A 22,759-nucleotide genomic window follows, 5' to 3' on the forward strand; every position below is an offset into this window, starting at 1 on the left:
GTAGTTACTCAAATACGTATGTATTTTTCATATACACGCATGGTATTTCGGTACGTACATACTCGAGCCTGCCGGCCGGCCGTAGATACTAAGATACATACAAATACTGTATCGTTATATATTTGACATTGCATGCAGAGATTGACACGTGACACGGTATGCACATGCATGTGCACAACTAGTCCATCAACCCAAGAGATGTGCACTGTGCGTACATGCATATTTCTCTCTCTCTCTTTTTTCTTCTTTTTACACTCATGGGCACTCCTTGCTCCATGCATGTACGCACGATGGCAAGAAAAAAATTGCACAAGTTATTATTGGACAACTTCGTCTTTTATTCTCTCTCTATGCTCCTACTACTTGTAATGAACAAAAAATTCTCGTCGAACAGTATCTACTAAACCAATGGTTGAAGAACCACCCAAAATCTATCATACTACTGAAGCTTTCTACTTGGATCATCTTCGATCCCTATGTGCTCGTGCTGAAACCCCAACTAGCTTAGTTGAGGGCAAATGTTTAGATGAGCATGCTTGTTATGTGTGACACCGCTTATCTCAAAAAGGGAAACTTTTACTGAATCAAATTCATCGTTTGCATGCTATGCTTGGAATTTATGTGAAATATATGATGTTACTTGTTGTTCTGAAGACCCTAAGAAACACCTTCCCTACCAATATGAGTTTAGTGATAATGGAATTGTATCTTCGTATGGTAAGGGTGTTTATAATTACTATGATGTTCAACAAATTGAAGAATTTGTTGCTTTTAATGGTGCTTATGAAATTGCTTCTTTGATTGAAAATTATGATGCTACTCTTTACAAATCTGAAAATTTTGACATACTTAATTATTATTATGATAATTATGCTTCTAATGCCTATGTTAAACCATATATTGAGGACTCCTCCGCTGTCCAAGAAGAGACCAATTAACATTTTGCAGGAGTCTATGAAAGAAGAAATTGATGAAACAGTGAGCTCATTGGATGAAAGAGATGATGAGGAGAGCGAAGAACAAAAGGAGGAAGAGCGGATTAACTACCCGTGCCCACCTTCTAATGAGAGTAACCCTCCAACTCATACATTGTTTAATGTCCCTTCGTTCTTACCGAAGGATGAATACTATGATAATTGCTATGATCCCGTTGATTCATTTGAAATATCCCTTTTTGATGAACTTGATAATTGCTATGCTTGTGGCCAAGATGCCAATATGAATTATGCTTATAGGAATGAACTTTCTGTTGGAAATATGCCCTAAAGGCAATAATAAATTGGTTATTATTATATTTCCTTGTTGATGATAATCGTTTATTATCCATGCTAGAATTGTATTGATAGGAAACTCAGATACATGTGTGGATACATAGACAACACCATGTCCCTAGTAAGCCTCTAGTTGACTAGCTCGTTGATCAATAGATGGTTACAGTTTCCTGACCATGGACATTGGATGTCGTTGATAACGGGATCACATCATTAGGAGAATGATGTGATGGACAAGACCCAATCCTAAGCCTAGCACAAAGATCATGTAGTTCGTATGCTAAAGCTTTTCTAATGTCAAGTATCATTTCCTTAGACCATGAGATTGTGCAACTCCCGGATACCGTAGGAGTGCTTTCGGTGTGCCAAACGTCACAACGTAACTGGGTGGCTATAAAGGTTCACTACAGGTATCTCCGAAAGTGTCTGTTGGGTTGGCACGAATCGAGACTGGGATTTGTCACTTCGTGTAACGGAGAGGTATCTCTGGGCCCACTCGGTAGGACATCATCATAATGTGCACAATGTGACCAAGGAGTTGATCACGGGATGATGTGTTACGGAACGAGTAAAGAGACTTGCCGGTAACGAGATTGAACAAGGTATCGGGATACCGACGATCGAATCTAGGGCAAGTACAATACCGCTGGACAAAGGGAATTGAATACGGGATTGATTGAATCCTTGAAATCGTGGTTCATCCGATGAGATCATCGTGGAACATGTGGGAGCCAACATGGGTATCCCGATCCCGCTGTTGGTCATTGGCCGGAGAGTTGTCTCGGTCATGTCTGCATGGTTCCCGAACCCGTAGGGTCTACACACTTAAGGTTCGATGACGCTAGGGTTATTAGGAAGACTTGTATGTGATTACCGAATGTTGTTCGGTGTCCCGGATGAGATCCCGGACGTCACGAGGAGTTCCGGAATAGTACAGAGGTAAAGATTTATATATGGAAAGTTGTTGTTCGGGTTTCGGGAAAAGTTCGGTTTTTTCCGGTATTGTACCGGGAAGCTTCCGGAAGGTTCCGGAGGATTTCGGAGGGGTCCGGAGGTCCGGAAAATGTTCCACCACGTCCAATACAGCAGCATGGACTGTAGGGGGGCGCCCTAACCTTAATGGGCCAAGGGAACCAGCCCCCCCAAGGCCCATGCGCATGGGAGAGGGGAAACCCTAAGGGGGAGGGCCTCCACTTGACTTGGGAGGCACTCCTCCCCCCTTGGCCGCCGCCCCCAACCCTAGATGGGATCTAAAGGGGGCCGGCCCCCTCTCTCCCCACCTATAAATAGTGGAGGGGTGGGAGGGCGGCCACACCCTTGAACCTGTCGCAGCCCCTCCCCTCCAATACCTCTCCTCCTCCACGTGAGCTTGGCGAAGCCCTGCCGGAGAACTGCCACTCCATCACCACCACGCCATCGTGCTGCTGTTGGACTCTCTTCCTCAACCTCTCCTTCCTCCTTTCTGGATCAAGGCGTGGGAGACGTCTCCATTCCGTATGTGTGTTGAACGCGGAGGTGTCGTCCGTTCGGCGCTAGGATCATCGGTGATTTGGATCACGACAAGTACGACTCCATCAACCCCGTTCACTTGAACGCTTCCGCTTAGTGATCTACAAGGGTATTTAGATGCACTCTCCTTCCCCTCGTTGCTAGATTACTCCATAGATTGATCTTGGTGATGCGTAGAAAATTTTAAATTTCTGCTACGATCCCCAACAGTGGCATCATGAGCTAGGTCTATGCGTAGTTTCTATGCACGAGTAGAACACAAAGCAGTTGTGGGTGTCGATATTGTCAATTTCCTTGCCGTTACTAGTGTTATCTTGATTCGGCGGCATCGTGGGATGAAGCGGCCCGGACCGACCTTACACGTACTCTTACGTGAGACTGGTTCCACCGACTGACATGCACTAGTTGCATAAGGTGGCTAGTGGGTGTCTGTCTCTCCCACTTTAGTCGGATCGGATTCGATGAAAAGGGTCCTTATGAAGGGTAAATAGAAATTGGCATATCACATTGTGGTTTTGGCGTAGGTAAGAAACGTTCTTGCTAGAAACCTATAGCAGCCATGTAAAAACTTGCAACAACAATTAGAGGACGTCTAACTTGTTTTTGCAGCATATGCCTTGTGATGTGATATGGCCAAAAGGATGTGATGAATGATATATGTGATGTATGAGATTGATCATGTTCTTGTAATAGGAATCACGAATTGCATGTCGATGAGTATGACAACCGGCAGGAGCCATAGGAGTTGTCTTAATTTATTTATGACCTGCGTGTCAACATAAACGTCATGTAATTACTTTACTTTATTGCTAAAGCGTTAGCCATAGTAGTAGAAGTAATAGATGACGAGACAACTTCAGGAAGACACGATGATGGAGATCATGGTGTCATGCCGGTGACAACGATGATCATGGAGCCCCGAAGATGGAGATCAAATGGAGCAAAATGATATTGGCCATATCATGTCACTATTTGATTGCATGTGATGTTTATCATGTCTTACATCTTATTTGCTTAGAACGATGGTAGCTTAAATAAGATGATCCCTCACTAAAATTTCAAGAAAAGTGTTCCCCCTAACTGTGCACCGTTGCGAAGGTTCATTGTTTCGAAGCACCATGTGATGATCGGGTGTGATAGATTCTAACGTTCGAATACAACGGGTGTTGACGAGCCTAGCATGTACAGACATGGCCTCAGAACACATGCAATACACTTAGGTTGACTTGACGAGCCTAGCATGTACAGACATGGCCTCGGAACACGGAAGACCGAAAGGTCGAGCATGAGTCGTATAGAAGATACGATCAACATGAAGATGTTCACCGATGTTGACTAGTCCGTCTCACGTGATGATCGGACACGGCCTAGTTGACTCGGATCATGTTTCACTTAGATGACTAGAGGGATGTCTATCTGAGTGGGAGTTCATTAAATAATTTGATTAGATGAACCTAATTATCATGGACATAGTCTAAATTGTCTTTGCAAATATGTTATAGATAAATAGCTCACGTTGTAGCTCCCTGTTTCAATACGTTCCTAGAGAAAGATTAAGTTGAAAGATATTGTAAGCAATGATGCGGACTAGGTCCGTAGTCCGAGGAGTGTCCTCACTGCTACACAGAAGGCTTACGTCTTTGATGCACCGCTCGATGTGCAAACCCCTACAACGTCGTCTGTGGATGTTGTGCACACCTGACAGACACATCCTAATGACTACTTGATAGTTTAGTGCACCATACTTTACGGCTTAGAATCGGGATTCCAATGACGTTTTGAACACCATAAGACATATGAGATGTTCCAAGAGCTGAAATTGGGATTTCAGGCTCATGCCCGTGTTGAGAGGTGTGAGACCTCTGACAAGTTCTTTAGCCAACAAGATGGAGGAGAATAGCTCAACTAGTGAGCATGTGCTCAGAATGTTTGGGTGCTACAATCACTTGAATCAAGTGGGAGATAAAACTTCTAGATAAGATAGTGATTGATAGAGTTCTCTAGCCACTATCACTAAGCCACTAGATCTTCGTGATGAACTATGACATGCAACGGATGGAGTTGATCCCGGAGCTGTTCGCGGTGCTTAAGACCGCAAAAGGTAGAAATCAAGAAAGGAGCATCAAGTGTTCATGGTTTAACAAGACCACTGGTTTCAAGAAGGGCAAGGGCTAGAAGGGAAACTTCATGGATGGCAAACTAGTTGCCGCTCCAGTGAAAGAACCCAAGGTTGAACCCAAACCTGAGACTAAGTGCTTCTATTGTAAGGGGAACGGTCACTGGTAGCGGAACTACCCCAAATACATGGTAGATAAGAAGGTTGGCGACTTCAACAAAGTATATACGTGTTATTAATGTGTACCTCACTAGTACTCCTGGTAGCACCTGGGTATTGGATACCGGTTCAGTTACTATTATTGATGACTTGAAGCAAAAGCTACGGACTGAAGGGAGACTGGCTAAGTGCGAGGTGACGATGTGTGTTGGAAGTGTTTCCAAAGTTGATGAGATCACCATCGCACGCTCCATCTGCCTTCGGGATTAGTATTGAACCTAGATAAATGTTATCAGGTGTCTACGTTGAGCATGAATATGATTAGATCATGTTCATTGCAATATGGTTATTCATTTAAGTTAGAGAATAATGGTTATTCTGTTTACATGAATAATACCTTTCATGGTCACGCACCCTATGGAATGGTTCATTGAATCTCGGTCGTAGTAATACGCATGTTCACGCCAAAAGATGTAGAGTTAATAATGATAGTACCACTTTCTTGTGGCACTGCCGCTTAGGTCATATTGGTGTAAGATGCATGAAGAAACTCCATGTCGATGGATGTTTGGAGTCACTTGATTTTGAATCGCTTGACACATGCGAGACATGCCTCAGGGGCAGGATGACTAAGACCCCGTTTTTAGGTGCAATGAAACGAGCAAGTGACTTGTTGGAAATCATACATGCTGATGCGTGTGATCCAATGAGAATTGAAGCGTGCGGTGGATATCGCTATTTTCTCATCTTCACTGACGATTTGAGTAGATATAGGTATATTTACTTAATGAAGCACAAGTCTGAAACGTTTGAAAAGTTCAAGCGATTTCAGAGTGAAGTTAAGAATCATCATAACAAGAAGATCAAATTCCTATGATCTGATCAATGAGAATTACTGAGTTATGAGTTTGGCAAACACTTAAGACATTGTGGAATTGTTTCACAGTTGAAGCCACCTGGAACACCACAGGGTAATGGTGTGTCCGGACGTCGTAATCGAACCTTATGAAATATGGTGCGATCTATGATGTCTCTTACCGATCTACCGCTATTATTTTGAGGTTATGCATTAGAGACAGCTGCATTCACTTTAGATAGGACACCATATAAGTCTGTTGAGACGACGCCGTATGAACATTGGTTTGGCAAGAAACCAAAGTTGTCGTTTCTTAATGTTTGGGGCTGCGATGCTTAAGGCTTCAGCCGAAGAAGCTCGAACCCAAAGCGGACAAACACATCTTCATAGGATACCCAAAGGTGACAGGTGGGTATACCTTCTATCTCAGATCCGAGGGAAAAAAATTTGTCGCTAAGAACGGGTCCTTTCTCGAGAAGGAGTTTCTCTCGAAAGAATTGAGTGGGAGGAAGATAGAACTTGATGAGGTTGCCAAACCTTTACTTCAACCAGAGAGTGATGCAACACAGAAAGATGTTTTCTATGGCGCCTATGTCTATTGAAGAGGAAGTTAATGATAGTGATCATGAAGCTTCGGATCAAGTTGCTATCGAACCTCATAGGTCGACAAGGATATGTACTACTCCTGAGTGGTACGGTAATCCTGTCTTAGATATCATGTTGTTAGACACCAATGAACCTATGAGCTATGGAGAAGCGATGGTGGGCCCGTATTCCGACAAATGGTTAGAAGCCATGAAATCCGAGATAGGATCCATGTATCAGAACAAAGTATGGACTTTGGTGGACTTGCCCGATGATCGGCAAGCCATTGAGAATAAATGGATCTTTAAGAAGAAGACGGATGTGGGCGGTAATGTTACCGTCTATGAAGATCGACTTGTGGGAAAGAGTCTTTTCACAAGTTCAAGGAGTTGACTACGATGAGAATTTCTCACCCGTAGCGATGCTTAAGTCCGTCGGAATCATGTTAGCATTAGCTGTATTTTTCGATTATGAAATCTGACAGATGGATGTCAAAAACAAGTTTTCTTACCAGTTTTCGTAAGAAAGAGTTGTATGTGATACAATCAAAGTTTTATCGATCCTAAGGATGCTAAAAGGTATGCTGGCTCCAGCGATCCTTCTATGGACTAGAGCAAGCATCTCGGAGTCGGAATATATGCTTTGATGGAGTGATCAAAGCTTTTAGGTTTATACAATGTTTACTAGAAACTTGTATTTACAAGAAAGTGAGTGGGATCACTACAACATTTCTGATAAGTATATGTGGATGACATATTGTTGATCCGAAATAATGTAGAATTTCTGGAAAGCATAAACGGTTGTTTGAAGAGTGTTTTTCAAAGGAAGACCTGGATAAAGCTGCTTACATATTGGGCATCAAGATCTATAGAGATAGATCAAGACGCCTGATGGTACTTTCAAAGAACACACACCTTGACATGTTTTTGAAGGAGTTCAAAATAGATCAGTCAAAGAAGGGGTTCTTACCTGAGTTGTAAGGTGTGAAGTTGAGTAAGACTCAAAGATTGACCACGGCAGAAGAAAGAGGAAGGACGAAGGTCGTCCCCTATGCTTTTGTCATAGGCTCTATATGGTATGCCATGCTGAGTACCACACCAGATGTGTGCCTTGCCACATGTCTGGCAAGAGGGTACAAAGGTGATCTAGAATTGGATCACCAGATAGCGGTCAAAATTATCCTTAAAGGAATAAGGAAATGTTTCTCGGTTATGGAGGTGATAAAGAGTTCAACGTAAAGAGTTACGGCGATGCAAGCTTAACACCTATCCGGATAGCTCTGAGTAGAGATACCGGATACGTATAATGGAGAAATAATTTGGAATAGCTCCAAGTGGAACGTGGTAGCAGCATCTATGATATAAAGTTCTGCGAAATACATAGGGATCTGAATATGGCAAGACCCGTTGACTACAACCTCTCTCACAAGCATAACATGATCAAACCCAGAACTCATTGAGTATTAATCACATAGTGATGTGAACTAGATTAGTGACTCTAGTAAACTCTTTGGATGTTGGTCACATGGTGATGTGACCTGTGAGTGTTAATCACATGGCGATGTGAACTAGATTATTGACTCTAGTGCAAGTGGGAGACTGTTGGAAATATGCCCTAGAGGCAATAATAAATTGGTTATTATTATATTTCCTTGTTCATGATAATCATTTATTATCCATGCTAGAATTGTATTGATAGGAAACTCAGATACATGTGTGGATACATAGACAACACCATGTCCCTAGTAAGCCTCTAGTTGACTAGCTCGTTGATCAATAGATGGTTACGGTTTCCTGACCATGGACATTGGATGTCGTTAATAACGGGATCACATCATTAGGAGAATGATGTGATGGACAAGACCCAATCCTAAGCCTAGCACAAAGATCGTGTAGTTCGTATGCTAAAGCTTTTCTAATGTCAAGTATCATTTCCTTAGACCATGAGATTGTGCAACTCCCGAATACCGTAGGAGTGCTTTGGGTGTGCCAAACGTCACAACGTAACTGGGTGGCTATAAAGGTTCACTACAGGTATCTCCGAAAGTGTCTGTTGGGTTGGCATGAATCGAGACTGGGATTTGTCACTCCGTGTAACGGAGAGGTATCGCCGGGCCCACTCGGTAGGACATCATCATAATGTGCACAATGTGACCAAGGAGTTGATCACAGGATGATGTGTTACGGAACGAGTAAAGAGACTTGCCAGTAACGAGATTGAACAAGGTATCGGGATACCGACGATCGAATCTCGGGCAAGTACAATACCGCTGGACAAAGGGAATTGAATACGGGATTGATTGAATCCTCGACATCGTGGTTCATCCAATGAGATCATTGTGGAACATGTGGGAGCCAACATGGGTATCCAGATCCTGCTGTTGGTTATTGGCCGGAGAGTTGTCTCGGTCATGTTTGCATGGTTCCCGAACCCGTAGGGTCTACACACTTAAGGTTCGATGACGCTAGGGTTATTAGGAAGACTTGTATGTGATTACCGAATGTTGTTTGGAGTCCCGGATGAGATCCTGGACGTCACGAGGAGTTCCGGAATGGTCCGGAGGTAAATATTTATATATGGAAAGTTGTTGTTCGGGTTCCGGGAAAAGTTTGGTTTTTTCCGGTATTGTACCGGGAAGCTTCCGGAAGGTTCCGGAGGATTCCGGAGGGGTCCGGAGGTCCGGAAAATGTTCTACCATGTCCAATACAGCAGCATGGGCTGTAGGGGGGCACCCTAACCTTAATGGGCCAAGGGCACCAGCCCCCCAAGGCCCATGCGCATGGGAGAGGGGAAACCCTAAGGGGGAGGGCCTCCACTTGACTTGGGAGGCACTCCTCCCCCCTTGGCCGCCGCCCCCAACCCTAGATGGGATCTAAAGGGGGTCGGCCCCCTCTCTCCCCACCTATAAATAGTGGAGGGGTGGGAGGGCGGCCACACCCTTGAACCTGGCGTAGCCCCTCCCCTCCAATACCTCTCCTCCTCCGCGTGAGCTTGGCGAAGCCCTGCCGGAGAACTGCCACTCCATCACCACCACGCCGTCGTGCTGCTGTTGGACTCTCTTCCTCAACCTCTCCTTCCTCCTTGTTGGATCAAGGCGTGGGAGACGTCTCCGTTCCGTATGTGTGTTGAACGCGGAGGTGTCGTCCGTTCGGCGCTAGGATCATCGGTGATTTGGATCACGACGAGTACGACTCCATCAACCTCGTTCACTTGAACGCTTCCGCTTAGCGATCTACAAGGGTATGTAGATGCACTCTCCTTCCCCTCGTTGCTAGATTACTCCATAGATTGATCTTGGTGATGCGTAGAAAATTTTAAATTTCTGCTGCGATCCCCAACACTTTCTATAGTTACTTATGTTAAGAATGAAATCGTTGCTATTGCACCCACACATGATAGTCCTATTATCCTTTTGAATTCTCCAAACTATACTATATCGGAGAAGTTTGTTCTTATTAAGGATTATATTGATGGGTTGCCTTTTACCGTTGCACATGATAATTTTGATGAATGTTATATGCATGTGCTTGCTGCTCCTACTTGCAATTATTATGAGAGAGGAACTACATCTCCACCTCTCTATGTTTCCAACACGATAAAATTGCAAGAAATTGCTTATACTATGCATTGGCCTTTACTTGATGTGCATGAATTGTTCTTGTATGACATGCCGATGCATAGGAAGAGAGTTAGACTCCGTCATTTCATGATATATGTTGCTTTCTGCTCATTACTAAATGCCAAATCATTGTTAATTAAAATTGGCTTTGATATACCTTGGGATCCGAGTGGATCCATTACTTGAGCACTTTATGCCAGGGAGATAACCCGGAAGTTTTAGAGAGTCATTTATTTCTGTTGAGTGCTTTTATAAAATTTAAAAACAAAAAATATAGAGGGGGACTCAAAAACTTTTTTTCACAAAAGAGAAGCGATTGGAAGTTATGCATTGGAGAAGTGAGGGTCGACCTTGAACACTTGTGTTCATGCTCATGGAAACAATGTTTAATTTTTCATGAAGATTCTCACAAAAATAATTATCCCCGTGTACAATTCCATTGTATTATAAAAATAATGAGCCAAGATCTGCCTTTAGGATGATTAGATTGCTTGTTTGGTTTGTGCGGTGCAAAAACAGAAACTTTGGCTGTAGTGCGTGATTTTAAATTTTTTACTGGAAAGTCAAACGCTTCTGAAACTTTTTGCACAATACTTCTATACAAATTGTTTATTTTATACTATTTTTTCAAAAAAATTGGAGTTACAGGAGTATGGTTGATGTTGAGATTACTACAGACTGTCCTGTTTAAGATAGATTCTGTTTTTGATGCATTGTTTTGCTAGTTTTGATCAAACTATCGATTTTATCGGTGGTATAAGCCATAGAGAAGTTATAATACAGTAGCTACAATGTAAGAATAAAATATGAATGAGTTTGCAACAGAAGTGGTGATTTTTTTTATTATACTAACGGATCTCACAAGGGTTTTGTTAAGTTTTGTGTGATTGAAGTTTTCAAGTTTTGGGTGAGATCACGATGGATGAAGGAATAAGGAGTGGCAAGAGCCTAAGGTTGGGGATGCCCGAGGCACCCCAAGGTAATATTCAAGGACTCCCAAGCAACTAAGCTTGGGGATGCCCCGGAAGGCATCCCCTCTTTCTTCTAACGATCATCTAATTTTACTTGGAGCTATATTTTTATTCATCACATGATATGTGTTAATCTTGGAGGGTCGTGTGCCCTTTAATTTTTCTTTTAGTAATGCACCATGCTGGTATGAGATAGTCCTTGGTTGATTTATAGAATGCATTTTGCACTTCACTTATATCTTTTGAGTATGGCTTTATAGAATGCTTCATGTGCTTCACCTATATCATTTGAAGTTTGGATTGTCTGTTTCTCTACACATAGAAAACTGCCATTTGTAGAATGCTATTTTGCTTCACTTATATTTGTTAGAGCGTGGGCATATATTTTGTAGAAAGAATTAAGCTCTCTTTCTTCACTTATATCTATTTAGAGAGTTGACGGGAATTGGTCATTCACATGGTTAGTCATAAAATCCTACATAAAACTTATGGGTCACTGAATATGATATGTTTGATTCCCTGCAATAGTTTTGCGATATAAAGATGGTGATATCAGAGCCATGCTAGTGAGTAATTGTGGATTGGTAAGAATACTTGTGTTAAAGTTTGTGATTCCCGAAGCATGCACATATGGTGAACCGTTATGTGATGAAGTCGGAGCATGATTTATTTTTTTGATTGTCTTTCTTATGAGTGGCGGTAGGGGACGAGCGATGGTCTTTTCCTACCAATCTATCCCCCTAGGAGCATGCGCGTAGTACCTTGTTTCAATAGCTAATAGACTTTTGCAATAAGTATGTGAGTTCTTTATGACTAATGTTGCGTCCATGGATTATACGCACTCTCACCCTTCTATCATTGCTAGCCTCTTTGGTACCGTGCATTGCCCTTTCTCACCTTGAGAGTCGGTGCAAACTTCGCCGGTGCATCCAAACCCCGTGATATGATACGCTCTAGCACACATAAGCCTCCTTATATCTTCCTCAAAACAGCCACCATACCTACCTATCATGGCATTTTCATAGCCATTCCGAGATATATTGCGATGAAACTTCCATCATCATCATATACATGACTTGAGCGTTCATTGTCATATTGTCTTGCATGATCGTAAGATAGCTAGCATGATATTTTCATGGCTTGTCTGTTTTTTGATATCTTTGCTATGATAGATCATTGCACATCCTGGCACACTGCCAGAGGCATTCATATAGAGTCATATTGTTCTAGATATCGAGTTGTAATATTGAGTTGTAAGTAAATAAAAGTGTGATGATCATCATTATTAGAGCATTGTCCCAGAGAGGAAAGGATGATGGAGACTATGATTATGTTGGAAATATGCCCTAGAGGCAATAATAAAAGCATTATTATTATATTTCCTTGTTCATGATAATTGTCTTTATTCATGCTATAATTGTATTATCCGGAAATCGTAATACATGTGTGAATAAAAGAGACCAACATGTCCCTAGTAAGCCTCTAGTTGACTAGCTCGTTGATCAACAGATAGTCATGGTTTCCTGACTATGGACATTGGATGTCATTGATAACGAGATCACATCATTAGGAGAATGATGTGATGGACAAGACCCAATCCTAAACATAGCACAAGATCGTATAGTTCGTTTGCTAGAGTTTTCCAATGTCAAGTATCTTTTCCTTAGACCATGAGATCGTGTAACTCCCGGATACCGTAGGAGTGCTTTGGGTGTACCAAACGCACAACGGAACTGGGTGACTATAAAGGTATACTACGGGTATCTCCGAAAGTGTCTGTTGGGTTGACATGGATCGAGACTGGGATTTGTCACTCCGTATGACGGAGAGGTATCACTGGGCCCACTCAGTAATGCATCATCATAATGAGTTCAAAGTGACCAAGTGTCTGGTCATGGGATCATGCACTACGGTACAAGTAAAGTGACTTGCCGGTAACGAGATTGAACGAGGTATTGGGATACCGACGATCGAATCTCGGGCAAGTAACATACCGATTGACAAAGGGAATTGTATACGGGGTTGCTTGAATCCTCGACATCGTGGTTCATCCGATGAGATCATCGAGGAGCATGTGGGATCCAACATGGGTATCCAGATCCCGCTGTTGGTTATTGACCGGAGAGTCGTCTCGGTCATGTCTACATGTCTCCCGAACCCGTAGGGTCTACACACTTAAGGTTCGGTGACGCTAGGGTTGTAGGGATATGTATATGCAGTAACCCGAATGTTGTTTGGAGTCCCGGATGAGATCCCGGACGTCACGAGGAGTTCCGGAATGGTCCGGAGGTAAAGAATCATATATAGGAAGTGCTATTTCGGGCATCGGGACAAGTTTCGGGGTCACCGGTATTGTACCGGGACCACCGAAAGGGTCCCGGGGGTCCACCGGGTGGGGCCACCTTCCTCGAGGGGCCACATGGGCTGTAGGGGGTGCGCCTTGGCCTACATGGGCCAAGGGCACCAACCCCAAGAGGCCCATGCGCCTAGGGTTCAAGAAGGGAAGAGTCCCAAAAGGGGAAGGCACCCCTAGGTGCCTTGGGGGGAGGGATTCCTCCCTTGGCCGCCGCCCCCCCCTAGGAGATTGGATCTCCTAGGGCCGGCGCGCCCCCCTTGGACTCCCTATATATAGTGGGGAAGGAGGGCCTCTCAAAACACATCTTTGGTGGCTCCCTCTCCCTCTCCAACACATCCTCCTCCTCCATAGTGCTTGGCGAAGCCCTGCCGGAGTACTGCAGCTCCACCACCACCACGCCGTCGTGCTGCTGTTGGAGCCATCTTCCTCAACCTCTCCTTCCCCCTTGCTGGATCAAGAAGAAGGAGACGTTACGCTGACCGTACGTGTGTTGAACGCAGAGGTGCCGTCCGTTCGGTGCTAGGATCTCCGGTGATTTGGATCACATCGAGTACGCCTTCCTCATCCCCGTTCTTTGAACGCTTCCACGCGTGATCTACAAAGGTATGTAGATGCAATCCGATCACTCGTTGCTAGATGAACTCCTAGATGGATCTTGGTGAAACCGTAGGAAAAATTTTGTTTTCTGCAACGTTCCCCAACAGATTCCCCCACAAGTCGGGATGAGACTCCCGACGAAAAATGAAAAAATAAAAAAGGCCAAAAAAAGAGAAGGCCCAAAGAAACAAGAGAAAAAATGAGAGACAAAGAGAGAAGGGGCAATGCTACTATCCTTTTACCACACTTGTGCTTCAGAGTAGCACCATGTTCTTCATATAGAGAGTCTCTTGAGTTATCACTTTCATATACTAGTGGGAGTTTTCATTTTAGAACTTGGCTTGTATATTCCGATGATGGGCTTCCTCAAATGCCCGAAGTCTTCATTAGAAAGCAAGTTGGATGCACACCCACTTAGTTTTCAGTTTGAGCTTTCATAAATTTATAGCTCTGGTGCATCCATTGCATGGCAATCCCTACTCCTCGCATTGACATCAATTAATGGGAATCTCCATAGCCCATTAATTAGCCGCGTCGATGTGAGAATTTGTTCCTTTTTGTCTTCTCCACACAACCTCCACCATCATATTCTATTCCACCTATAGTGCTATATCCATGGCTCACGCTCATGTATTGCTTGAAAGTTAAAAAGGCTTGAGAACATTAAAAGTATGAAACAATTGCTTGGCTTGTCATTGGGGTTGCATGATGAAATACTTTGTGTGATGAAGGTGGAGCATAGCGAGACTATATGATTTTGTAAGGATAACTTTATTTGGCCATGTTATTTTAAAAAGCATGATTGCTTTATTAATATGCTTGAAGTATTATTGTCTTAATGCCAAATGATAGACTATTGCTTTGAATCACTCGTGTCTTAATATGCATGCCATGATTAGATTATATGATCAAGATTATGCTAGGTAGAATTCCACATCAAAAATTATCTTTTTTATCATTTACCTACTCGAGGACGAGCATGAATTAAGCTTGGGGATGCTGATACGTCTCCGTCGTATCTATAATTTTTGATTGTTCCATGCCAATATTCTACAACTTTTACATACTTTTGGCAAATTTTGTACTATTTTAGGGACTAACATATTGATCCAGGTGCCCAGTGTCAGTTCTTGTTTGTTGCACGTTTTTTGTTTCACAGAAAATCCATATCAAAGGGGGTCCAAATGGGATAAAAACTTACAGAGATTTTTTTGGAATATATGTGATTTTTGGGAAAAATAATCAACACGAGACGATGCCCGAGGGGCCCACAAGGACAGAAAGCGCGCCCCTGGTCCTTGTGGCCACTCTGTAAGACGGTTGGTGCCCTTCTTCTGGCGCAAGAAAGCTAATATTCGGATAAAAATCGTGTTAAAATTTCAGCCCAATCACAGTTATGGATCTCTGTGAATTTAAGAAACGGTGAAAAGTCAAAATCTGGGAGCGCAGAAACAGAAGAAAACTGAGAGAGAGAGAGAGAGAGAGAGAGATCCAATCTCGGAGGGGCTCCCGCCCCTCCGCCGCCATGGAAGCCAAGGACCAGAGGGGAAACCCTTCTCCCATCTAGGGGAAAGGTCAAGGAAGAAGAAGAAGAAGGGGGGCTCTCTCCCCCTCTCTCCCGGTGGCGCCGGAACGCCGCCGGGGCCATCATCGCAACGACAATCTACACCAACAACTTCACCGCCGTCATCACCAACTCTGTCCCCCTCTATGCAGCGGTGTAACACCCCTTCGCCCCGCTGTAATCCTCTACTTGAACATGGTGCTCAACGCTATATATTATTTCTCAATGATGTATGGCTATCCTATGATGTTTGAGTAGATCTGTTTTGTCCTATGGGTTAATTGATGATCGTGATTGGTTTGAGTTGCATGTTTTATTATTGGTGCTGTCCTTTGATGCTCTCCGTGTCGCGCAAGTGTGAGGGATCCCCACTATAGGGTTTGCAATATGTTCATGGTTTGCTTATTGTCTGTGTTGCGTGAGTGACTGAATCACAAACACGGATAAGTGGGTCATGGCATATGGGAATAAAGGGGACTTGATACTTTAATGCTATGGTTGGGTTTTACCTTAATGATCTTTAGTAGCTACGGATGCTTGGTAGAGTTCCAATCATAAGTGCATATGATCCAAGAAGAGAAAGTATGCTAGCTTATGCCTCTCCCTCATATAAAGTTGCAATAATGATTACCGGTCTAGTTATCGATTGCCTAGGGACAAATAACTTTCTCATGACAAAAAGCTCTCTACTAAAACTAACTTAGTTGTGTCTTTATCTAAACAGCCCCTAGTTTTTATTTACGTGCTCTTTATTATCTTGCAAACCTATCCTATAAGACCTATAAAGTACTTCTAGTTTCATACTTGTTCTAGGTAAAGCGAATGTTAGGCGTGCGTAGAGTTGTATCGGTGGTTGATAGAACTTAAGGGAATATTTATTCTACCTTTAGCTCCTCGTTGGGTTCGACACTTACTTATCGAAAGAGGCTAAAACTGATCCCCTATACTTGTGGGTTATCAAAGACCTGCAACCTATCATAAATAAGATCATTAAGAAAATATGTGGATGGAGGGGCAAACTTTTGAGCTATGAGGCCAAAATTATCCTTCTACAAACTTGTATTGCTAGCATTCCTATGTATTTTATGTCCTTTATCAAATTTCCTAAATGGGATATTAAATCTATTACCTCACAAATAGCTCATTTGGGGGGGGGGGGGCAATTTAGGAGAAGATCATAAATATCATTTGCGAATTGGGGGCTTGTGTCCCAAAAGAAAAAGTATGGGGGTTTGGGTGTTCCTAGCTTGTTGGCTTCATGGACTAAATGATTCTTTTGTGGTGAGGATAAAAATTGGATCACCTTAGTAAATCACAAGTATAAGACGAACAAATATAGCCTTCTTTGGGCTAAACCTAATACTGGATCCCCATTTTGGAAAGGGGTGACATGGGCTTTTGATGTTGTTTGCCCTTTCTTTAGATGGGAGTTGAGGGATGGGAAGCAGATTAGCTTTTGGCATGACACTTGGGCTGGGAACTTCACTTTAAAAACACAATTTTGCGATGTTTTTGATATTTGTCAGCAACAATCATGTTTGTGTGGCTGAAGTCTGGAATGGCTGTGAGCTCAAGCTGACTTTTCGTAGATGTGTAGATCACGCCTTCCTATTTAAATGGGATGAGTTGCTTGTTGTGTTGGCTAGTCATCATATTAAGGATGAGCCTAATCATCCCATTTACTTGCCTGAGGCTTTTCCTGCTTACTTTGTTAGATCTTTTTATAACACCATCAAGGGGGGGGGGGGGGGTCTACCCCCATATGGAAACACTTTTGGTCAATTGCAGTTCCCCATCGATACCTAGTTTTTCTTGGCTGACTTATCATAACAAAATTCTTACACGCGACAGTAAACATAAGCCGGTTGACGGTCCCTCTTGTTTGCTTTGTAATGATATGGAATCGGGTCAGCATTTGTTTTTTGATTGTGTTGTGGCAAAAGAGATATGAAAAGTTGTCGCGGAAGCTTTAAATTTTCAAAAGTCTTGTAACTTGCATGATCTGTCTATGTCATGGAACAATGACAATAAGAAATCAGTGGTCGGTATCTCTTGTATAGTTGTTCTCTGAACCTTATGGGACACTCGGAATAATCTGTGTTTTCAGGGCACGGTTTGGGCAAGTGTCAAGCATCTATTGGGGAAAGCAAGCACTCTAATTCTTACTCAAACTCGATCTCAAGCGCTGTGGACAGTCATGCTGGCATTTTGCAGCCTCGTTTCATAAAAGTGAGGTGGAGGAAAACTCCTTTTATATTAAAAAAAGAGCATATGTGTGGTCCAACTGTAGATGCTCTTGGTTGCTTGTTTGATCACATTGGGTTCGGTATAGCAGGGAACAGAAATGCAGCGTGTTGGAGCTGTGCTCGGATTCGGACTGTCAAGAGACCGCGTCGCCGCGTTGCGTCGAGGGGGAGTTGGACCTCCTATACCTCGAAGCAACGAAAAGAAAAGAAGGGAACTCTTCCCTCCTATACTATAGCGGGTAGGAGTCGGACCCGATCGAGTCGGCGGAACAAATGCCCTGGAACTATATATACATACTACATACACATAGCGCATAGCGTTACAGACGCCAGCCCCCTCCCCCCTCCCACACCACCAACGCCGTACCTAGCGCACAATCAACAATCCATCTTCCGTCCCTACTCCCGGCGATCGAGATGATGCAGTACGCCATGGATCCCTACGCGGGCGCCTTTGCTCGACCTCCGCCAACCGGCTTCTTAGGCGTCGGATCCTGCGCTCGGGCCGCCAACAGGCCTGCTCGTCGACCACCGCCTCCAAGCTTCTTCGGCATCGGATCTTGCTTCCGCCCGGCTGCCGACGTGCCAGCTCGTCGACCTCCGCCTCCCGGTTTCTTCGGTGCACGCCGTCCCAGGGTGCTCCCGCCAGCGCCGTGCGAGGTACCCATGCCACCAAAGTTCTCAAAGCCCACGGCGCCGGCACCAGCGCCGGTTTCCTGCGTCGCCGCCGCCTCCACAAAGCTTCAGCGGCTGTGCCCTGACTACGCAGACGACATCGACCACAACCTCCGGTTGACAGAGAAGAACGCCGATGAGCGGCCGCTACCGGACTACCTGACGAAGGTGCAGCAGGATCGGGTGACCGAGTCAGCGCGCGCCTCCCTCGTCGGATGGATGGACAAGTTCGCCCGAGACCATGATCTCGCCGACGGCACGCTCCACCACGCCGTCGCCTACGTCGACCGGGTCCTGTCGGTGCGAGCCTTGACGACTGACAGTGGCTACGAGCTACGACTCCTGGGTGCCGCGGCCGTCTTTGTCGCCGCCAAATACGAGGACCGGAAAGCCGTGTGGAAGCTGAAGGCCGACCAGATCGCCAGGTACGGCGAGTTCGCCGCGGGCAAGGAGGTGCTCGACATGGAGCGCGAGATGGTGGAGGCGCTCGGGTACCAACTCGGCGGCCCCACGGCGCACACCTTCCTGGGCCACTTCATGAGGTACGCCGAGGGGGAGGACAAGACCAGGATCCTGCCATTGGCGACTCGCCTCGTTGATCACTCTCTGCTCAACTACACGTGCCTCCGCATCTTGCCGTCCGTCGTGGCGGCGTCCGCGATCTTCCTCGCGAGGCGGACCCTGAATCCGCCCGACGTCCTCGCGTGGAACACGGAGCTGACGGAGCTGACGGGTTACAACTGCTCGGACATGACAGCCTGCGTGCTTAATATGTTCTTCTTCTCGCGCTCGCTCATCTGTAGCCCTCCTTCTTGATCATCGAGGAGACTCACCAAGACAGAGCAGTTTTGTTACATATATCAATTGTATAATAATCTTGTGGAAGTTCGTTGTAATGTTCATGTATACCTGTCTGAAATTAATATGCATGTATCGTCTGTGTTTGGCATGCATGCGTGAACTTGTGATGAACACATTGTCATGGCTTTTGATTGCTGGTTCTTTTTTCCTCCAAAAATCTCAACCAATTAAACATCTAGCATTTCACCACACTATTGCAAAAAAAATAGATGATTTTCTTTGAGGGAAGGCCATCATGGTAGCTTTTGTTTATTTTCTGAAAAGGATAATTTTTTGCCTCATCCATTAATTAATCAGAAGAAAAAACCTATTAAATTACATTGTTTTCAGACATGCACACCCATTTAATTACATAAAAACCAGAACAACAAGGATCAAACCCACACTGAACACCGGAACACATAGTGTGTAGCCCACTCAGCCGACGGCATGCCAAACACAACCTGTTCATAAAATGAGGGAGAGACAAGCACGTGAATGTAGAAACTGGGAGGCCGTGCTAGCGCGACGTGGCATCCAGGCACGGGGCCACGCCATCACATTGGCTGAGATGCTGCATCTTTTTGAGCAGAAGCCTCGTAGAAGAAAAGCAGCCGCAGAAGCTCTCACTGACACCGTAGACCGGAGCGTCCCACATATCAGTAAGCACTTGTCCAGCGTCCGGCTTCACTCAGAGGTACCATGCGAAAACTATGTTGCTGGAGTAAGGAAAAGTTTGGTAATGTTGCTCGGGAAATTGAGAAATCTCGCACCCAACTAGAAGAGTTAATGTTGATGAATGCAGATAGATGTGAGATTCGTAGACTTACAGATAGGATGAATGAGTTGCTCTATAGGGAGGAGCTCATGTGGATGCAACGCTCGCGGATTATGTGGCTTAAAGATGGCGACCGTAACACTAAATTTTTTCAGTCTAAATCTGTCTGGCGGGCAAGGAAAAATAGGATAAAAAAGTTGGAAGATGTGAATGGTAATATTACTACTGATAATGGCGAGATGGGACGCATAGCAACAAAATATTTTCAGCATATTTACACTAAGGATAATACTTTGGACGCCTCGCCTATTGTGGATCTAATTGCTCCTGTGATTGATGATGCCACTAATGTTGCCTTGTGTGCTGAATTTTCTGATAAAGGGATCTCAGACGCTTTATTCCAGATTGGCCCATTGAAGGCCCCTGGTCCTGACAGCTTCCCGGCACGATTCTTCCAGCGTAATTGGGGAACTGTAAAGGATAGTGTCATTTCGGCGGTTAAGGAATTCTTCTGGTCTGGTGTTATGCCGCCAGAGGTAAATAACACTACTATTGTTTTGATTCTGAAAGTTCCTAACCCAGTTAAGATTACTGATTTCAGACCTATCAGTCTCTGTAATGTCATCTACAAAGTGGTTTCAAAGTGCATGGTTAACCGGCTCAGGCCGGTCCTTGATGGTATTATCTCTCCAACGCAAAGTGCGTTCATCCCGGGATGATCACTGATAATTCTTTAATTGCGTTCGAGTGCATTCATCACATCAAGCAGGAAAAAGACCCCACAAAAAGTTTTTGTGCCTACAAATTAGATCTCTCAAAAGCTTATGACAGGGTGGATTGGGAGTACCTTATGCAAATGATGCAAAAGCTTGGCTTCGCTCACCGTTGGGTTGATTGGATCATGTCTTGTGCGACCTCGGTGAGATACTCCGTAAAATTTAATGGAGCCATCTTGGATTCTTTTGCATTGTCGCGTGGGCTTCGGCAAGGTGATCCCTTATCTCCGTACTTGTTTCTCTTTGTGGCTGATGGTCTCTCTGCTCTATTTAACAAAGGCATTGATGATGGTGAATTATCCCCTATCAAAATTACGAGAAGAGCTCCATGTATATCTCATCTCTTGTTTGCGGATGATACTCTTTTGTTCTTCAAGGCAAATGGACAGCAAGCAAACTATGTCAAACAAATTCTTCACGTATATGGGCAAGCTACTGGACAACTTCTTAACCCTTCAAAATCTTCTATTCTCTTCGGGAGGTCTTGCCCGGCACTGGATATAGATTTGGTTAAATCTGAACTGGGGGTCACTACATCCGGTTTTGAGGAAAAATATTTGGGCTTGCCTACTCCTGATGGTAGGATGACTAAGGGGAAATTCCAAAATTTGCAAGTGAAGCTCACTAAGCATTTGTTCTCCTTTGATGGGCACCCCACCCAAGCGGGGAAGGAAGTTTTGATAAAGCCTGTTGCTCAATCAATTCCCTCTTTTATTATGAGTGTTTTTAAGATTTCGCTGGGAGTTTGTGATGATCTAAATCGCATGGTGAGGAATTATTTTTGGGGTTCAGAAAAAGGTAAAAGGAAAACGCATTGGTATGCTTGGCATAAAATGACGAGGTCCAAAGCTCAAGGGGGGCTTGGTTTTAGAGATTTTCGTCTCCTTAATCAAGCTCTGTTGGCTAGGCAAGCTTGGCGATTGATTGTACATCCGAACAGCTTATGTGCAAGATTACTGAAAGCTAAGTACTATCCGAACGGGAGGCTTGATGATACTGTTTTCACTGGAAATCCATCACCAACTTGGCAAGCTGTTTGTCATGGTCTTGAACTCTTGAAAAAGGGTTTGGTTTGGAGGATTGCAAATGGGCAAAATGTAAGGATCTGGCGTGATCGTTGGCTGGTTCGTGGTGCCACAGGTTCTTTGCTTTCTCAAAGGGGAAGATGTCGTTATAAATGGGTGTCAGAATTACTTGATCATAATGGTAATTGGGACTTGACCCGTTTGAATCAGTTTTTCTTGTGGGTGGATGTCCAAGCTATTTGTCGTATACGTCCATCTCCGCGGTTTGGGGAAGATTTCATTGCTTGGGAACCAGAGAAGAATGGCCAATTTACAGTACGGAGTGCGTACTGGCTAGCTGCGGGTGAGCTCTATGATCCTTCTTTAGCTTCCACAAGCAACGCCCATGATGGGCATAGGGAGGTTTGGAGCCTAATTTGGTCATGCCCAGCCCCACCTAAAGTTCTTTCTTTTGCTTGGCGTGCTGCGACGAATTCTTTGACAACATGGAAAAATAAACAACGGAGGACTTTGGAGACTCGGGGTACATGCCCAGTTTGTGGGAGAGAGGATGAAGACATTTTTCATGTCTTATGTGCTTGTTATAATGCACGTCAGTTGTGGCGAGCTATGTCTCAAGTTTGGGCCCTTCCTGATATTACCATAATTATGCGCCATGATGATTGGTTATTGCAGCTTATTTGTGATGTGGATAAGGCTATGCGAGTTCGCATACTGATGCTTTTTTAGAGACTATGGCATATCAGAAATGAGTTAGTGCATGACAAACCGACACCACCTACTGATGTTTCAGTCAGATTTTTATCAAGTTATCTT

At 44.2% G+C, this 22,759-nt stretch overlaps 1 protein-coding gene across 1 annotated transcript; it reads left to right on the top strand.

Annotated features, from left to right (window-relative positions):
• Nucleotides 1–18,131: 18,131 nt before the first annotated feature.
• Nucleotides 18,132–19,485, top strand: LOC125517669 (cyclin-F2-2-like). The gene has a single exon (XM_048682878.1). It carries the CDS (start codon nucleotides 18,267–18,269, stop codon nucleotides 19,338–19,340), a length of 1,074 nt encoding a protein of 357 aa, XP_048538835.1. The 5' UTR covers nucleotides 18,132–18,266; the 3' UTR covers nucleotides 19,341–19,485.
• The last annotated feature ends 3,274 nt before the right edge of the window (nucleotides 19,486–22,759 follow it).

Source organism: Triticum urartu, chromosome 6 (genome assembly GCF_003073215.2).
Source record: "Triticum urartu cultivar G1812 chromosome 6, Tu2.1, whole genome shotgun sequence".
Classification (NCBI taxonomy): Eukaryota; Viridiplantae; Streptophyta; class Magnoliopsida; order Poales; family Poaceae; genus Triticum; species Triticum urartu.

Bases quoted from the DNA above. Each gene is read 5' to 3' on its own strand.
- LOC125517669 (XM_048682878.1), top strand. From the start codon at position 18,267: ATGATGCAGTACGCCATGGATCCCTACGCGGGCGCCTTTGCTCGACCT.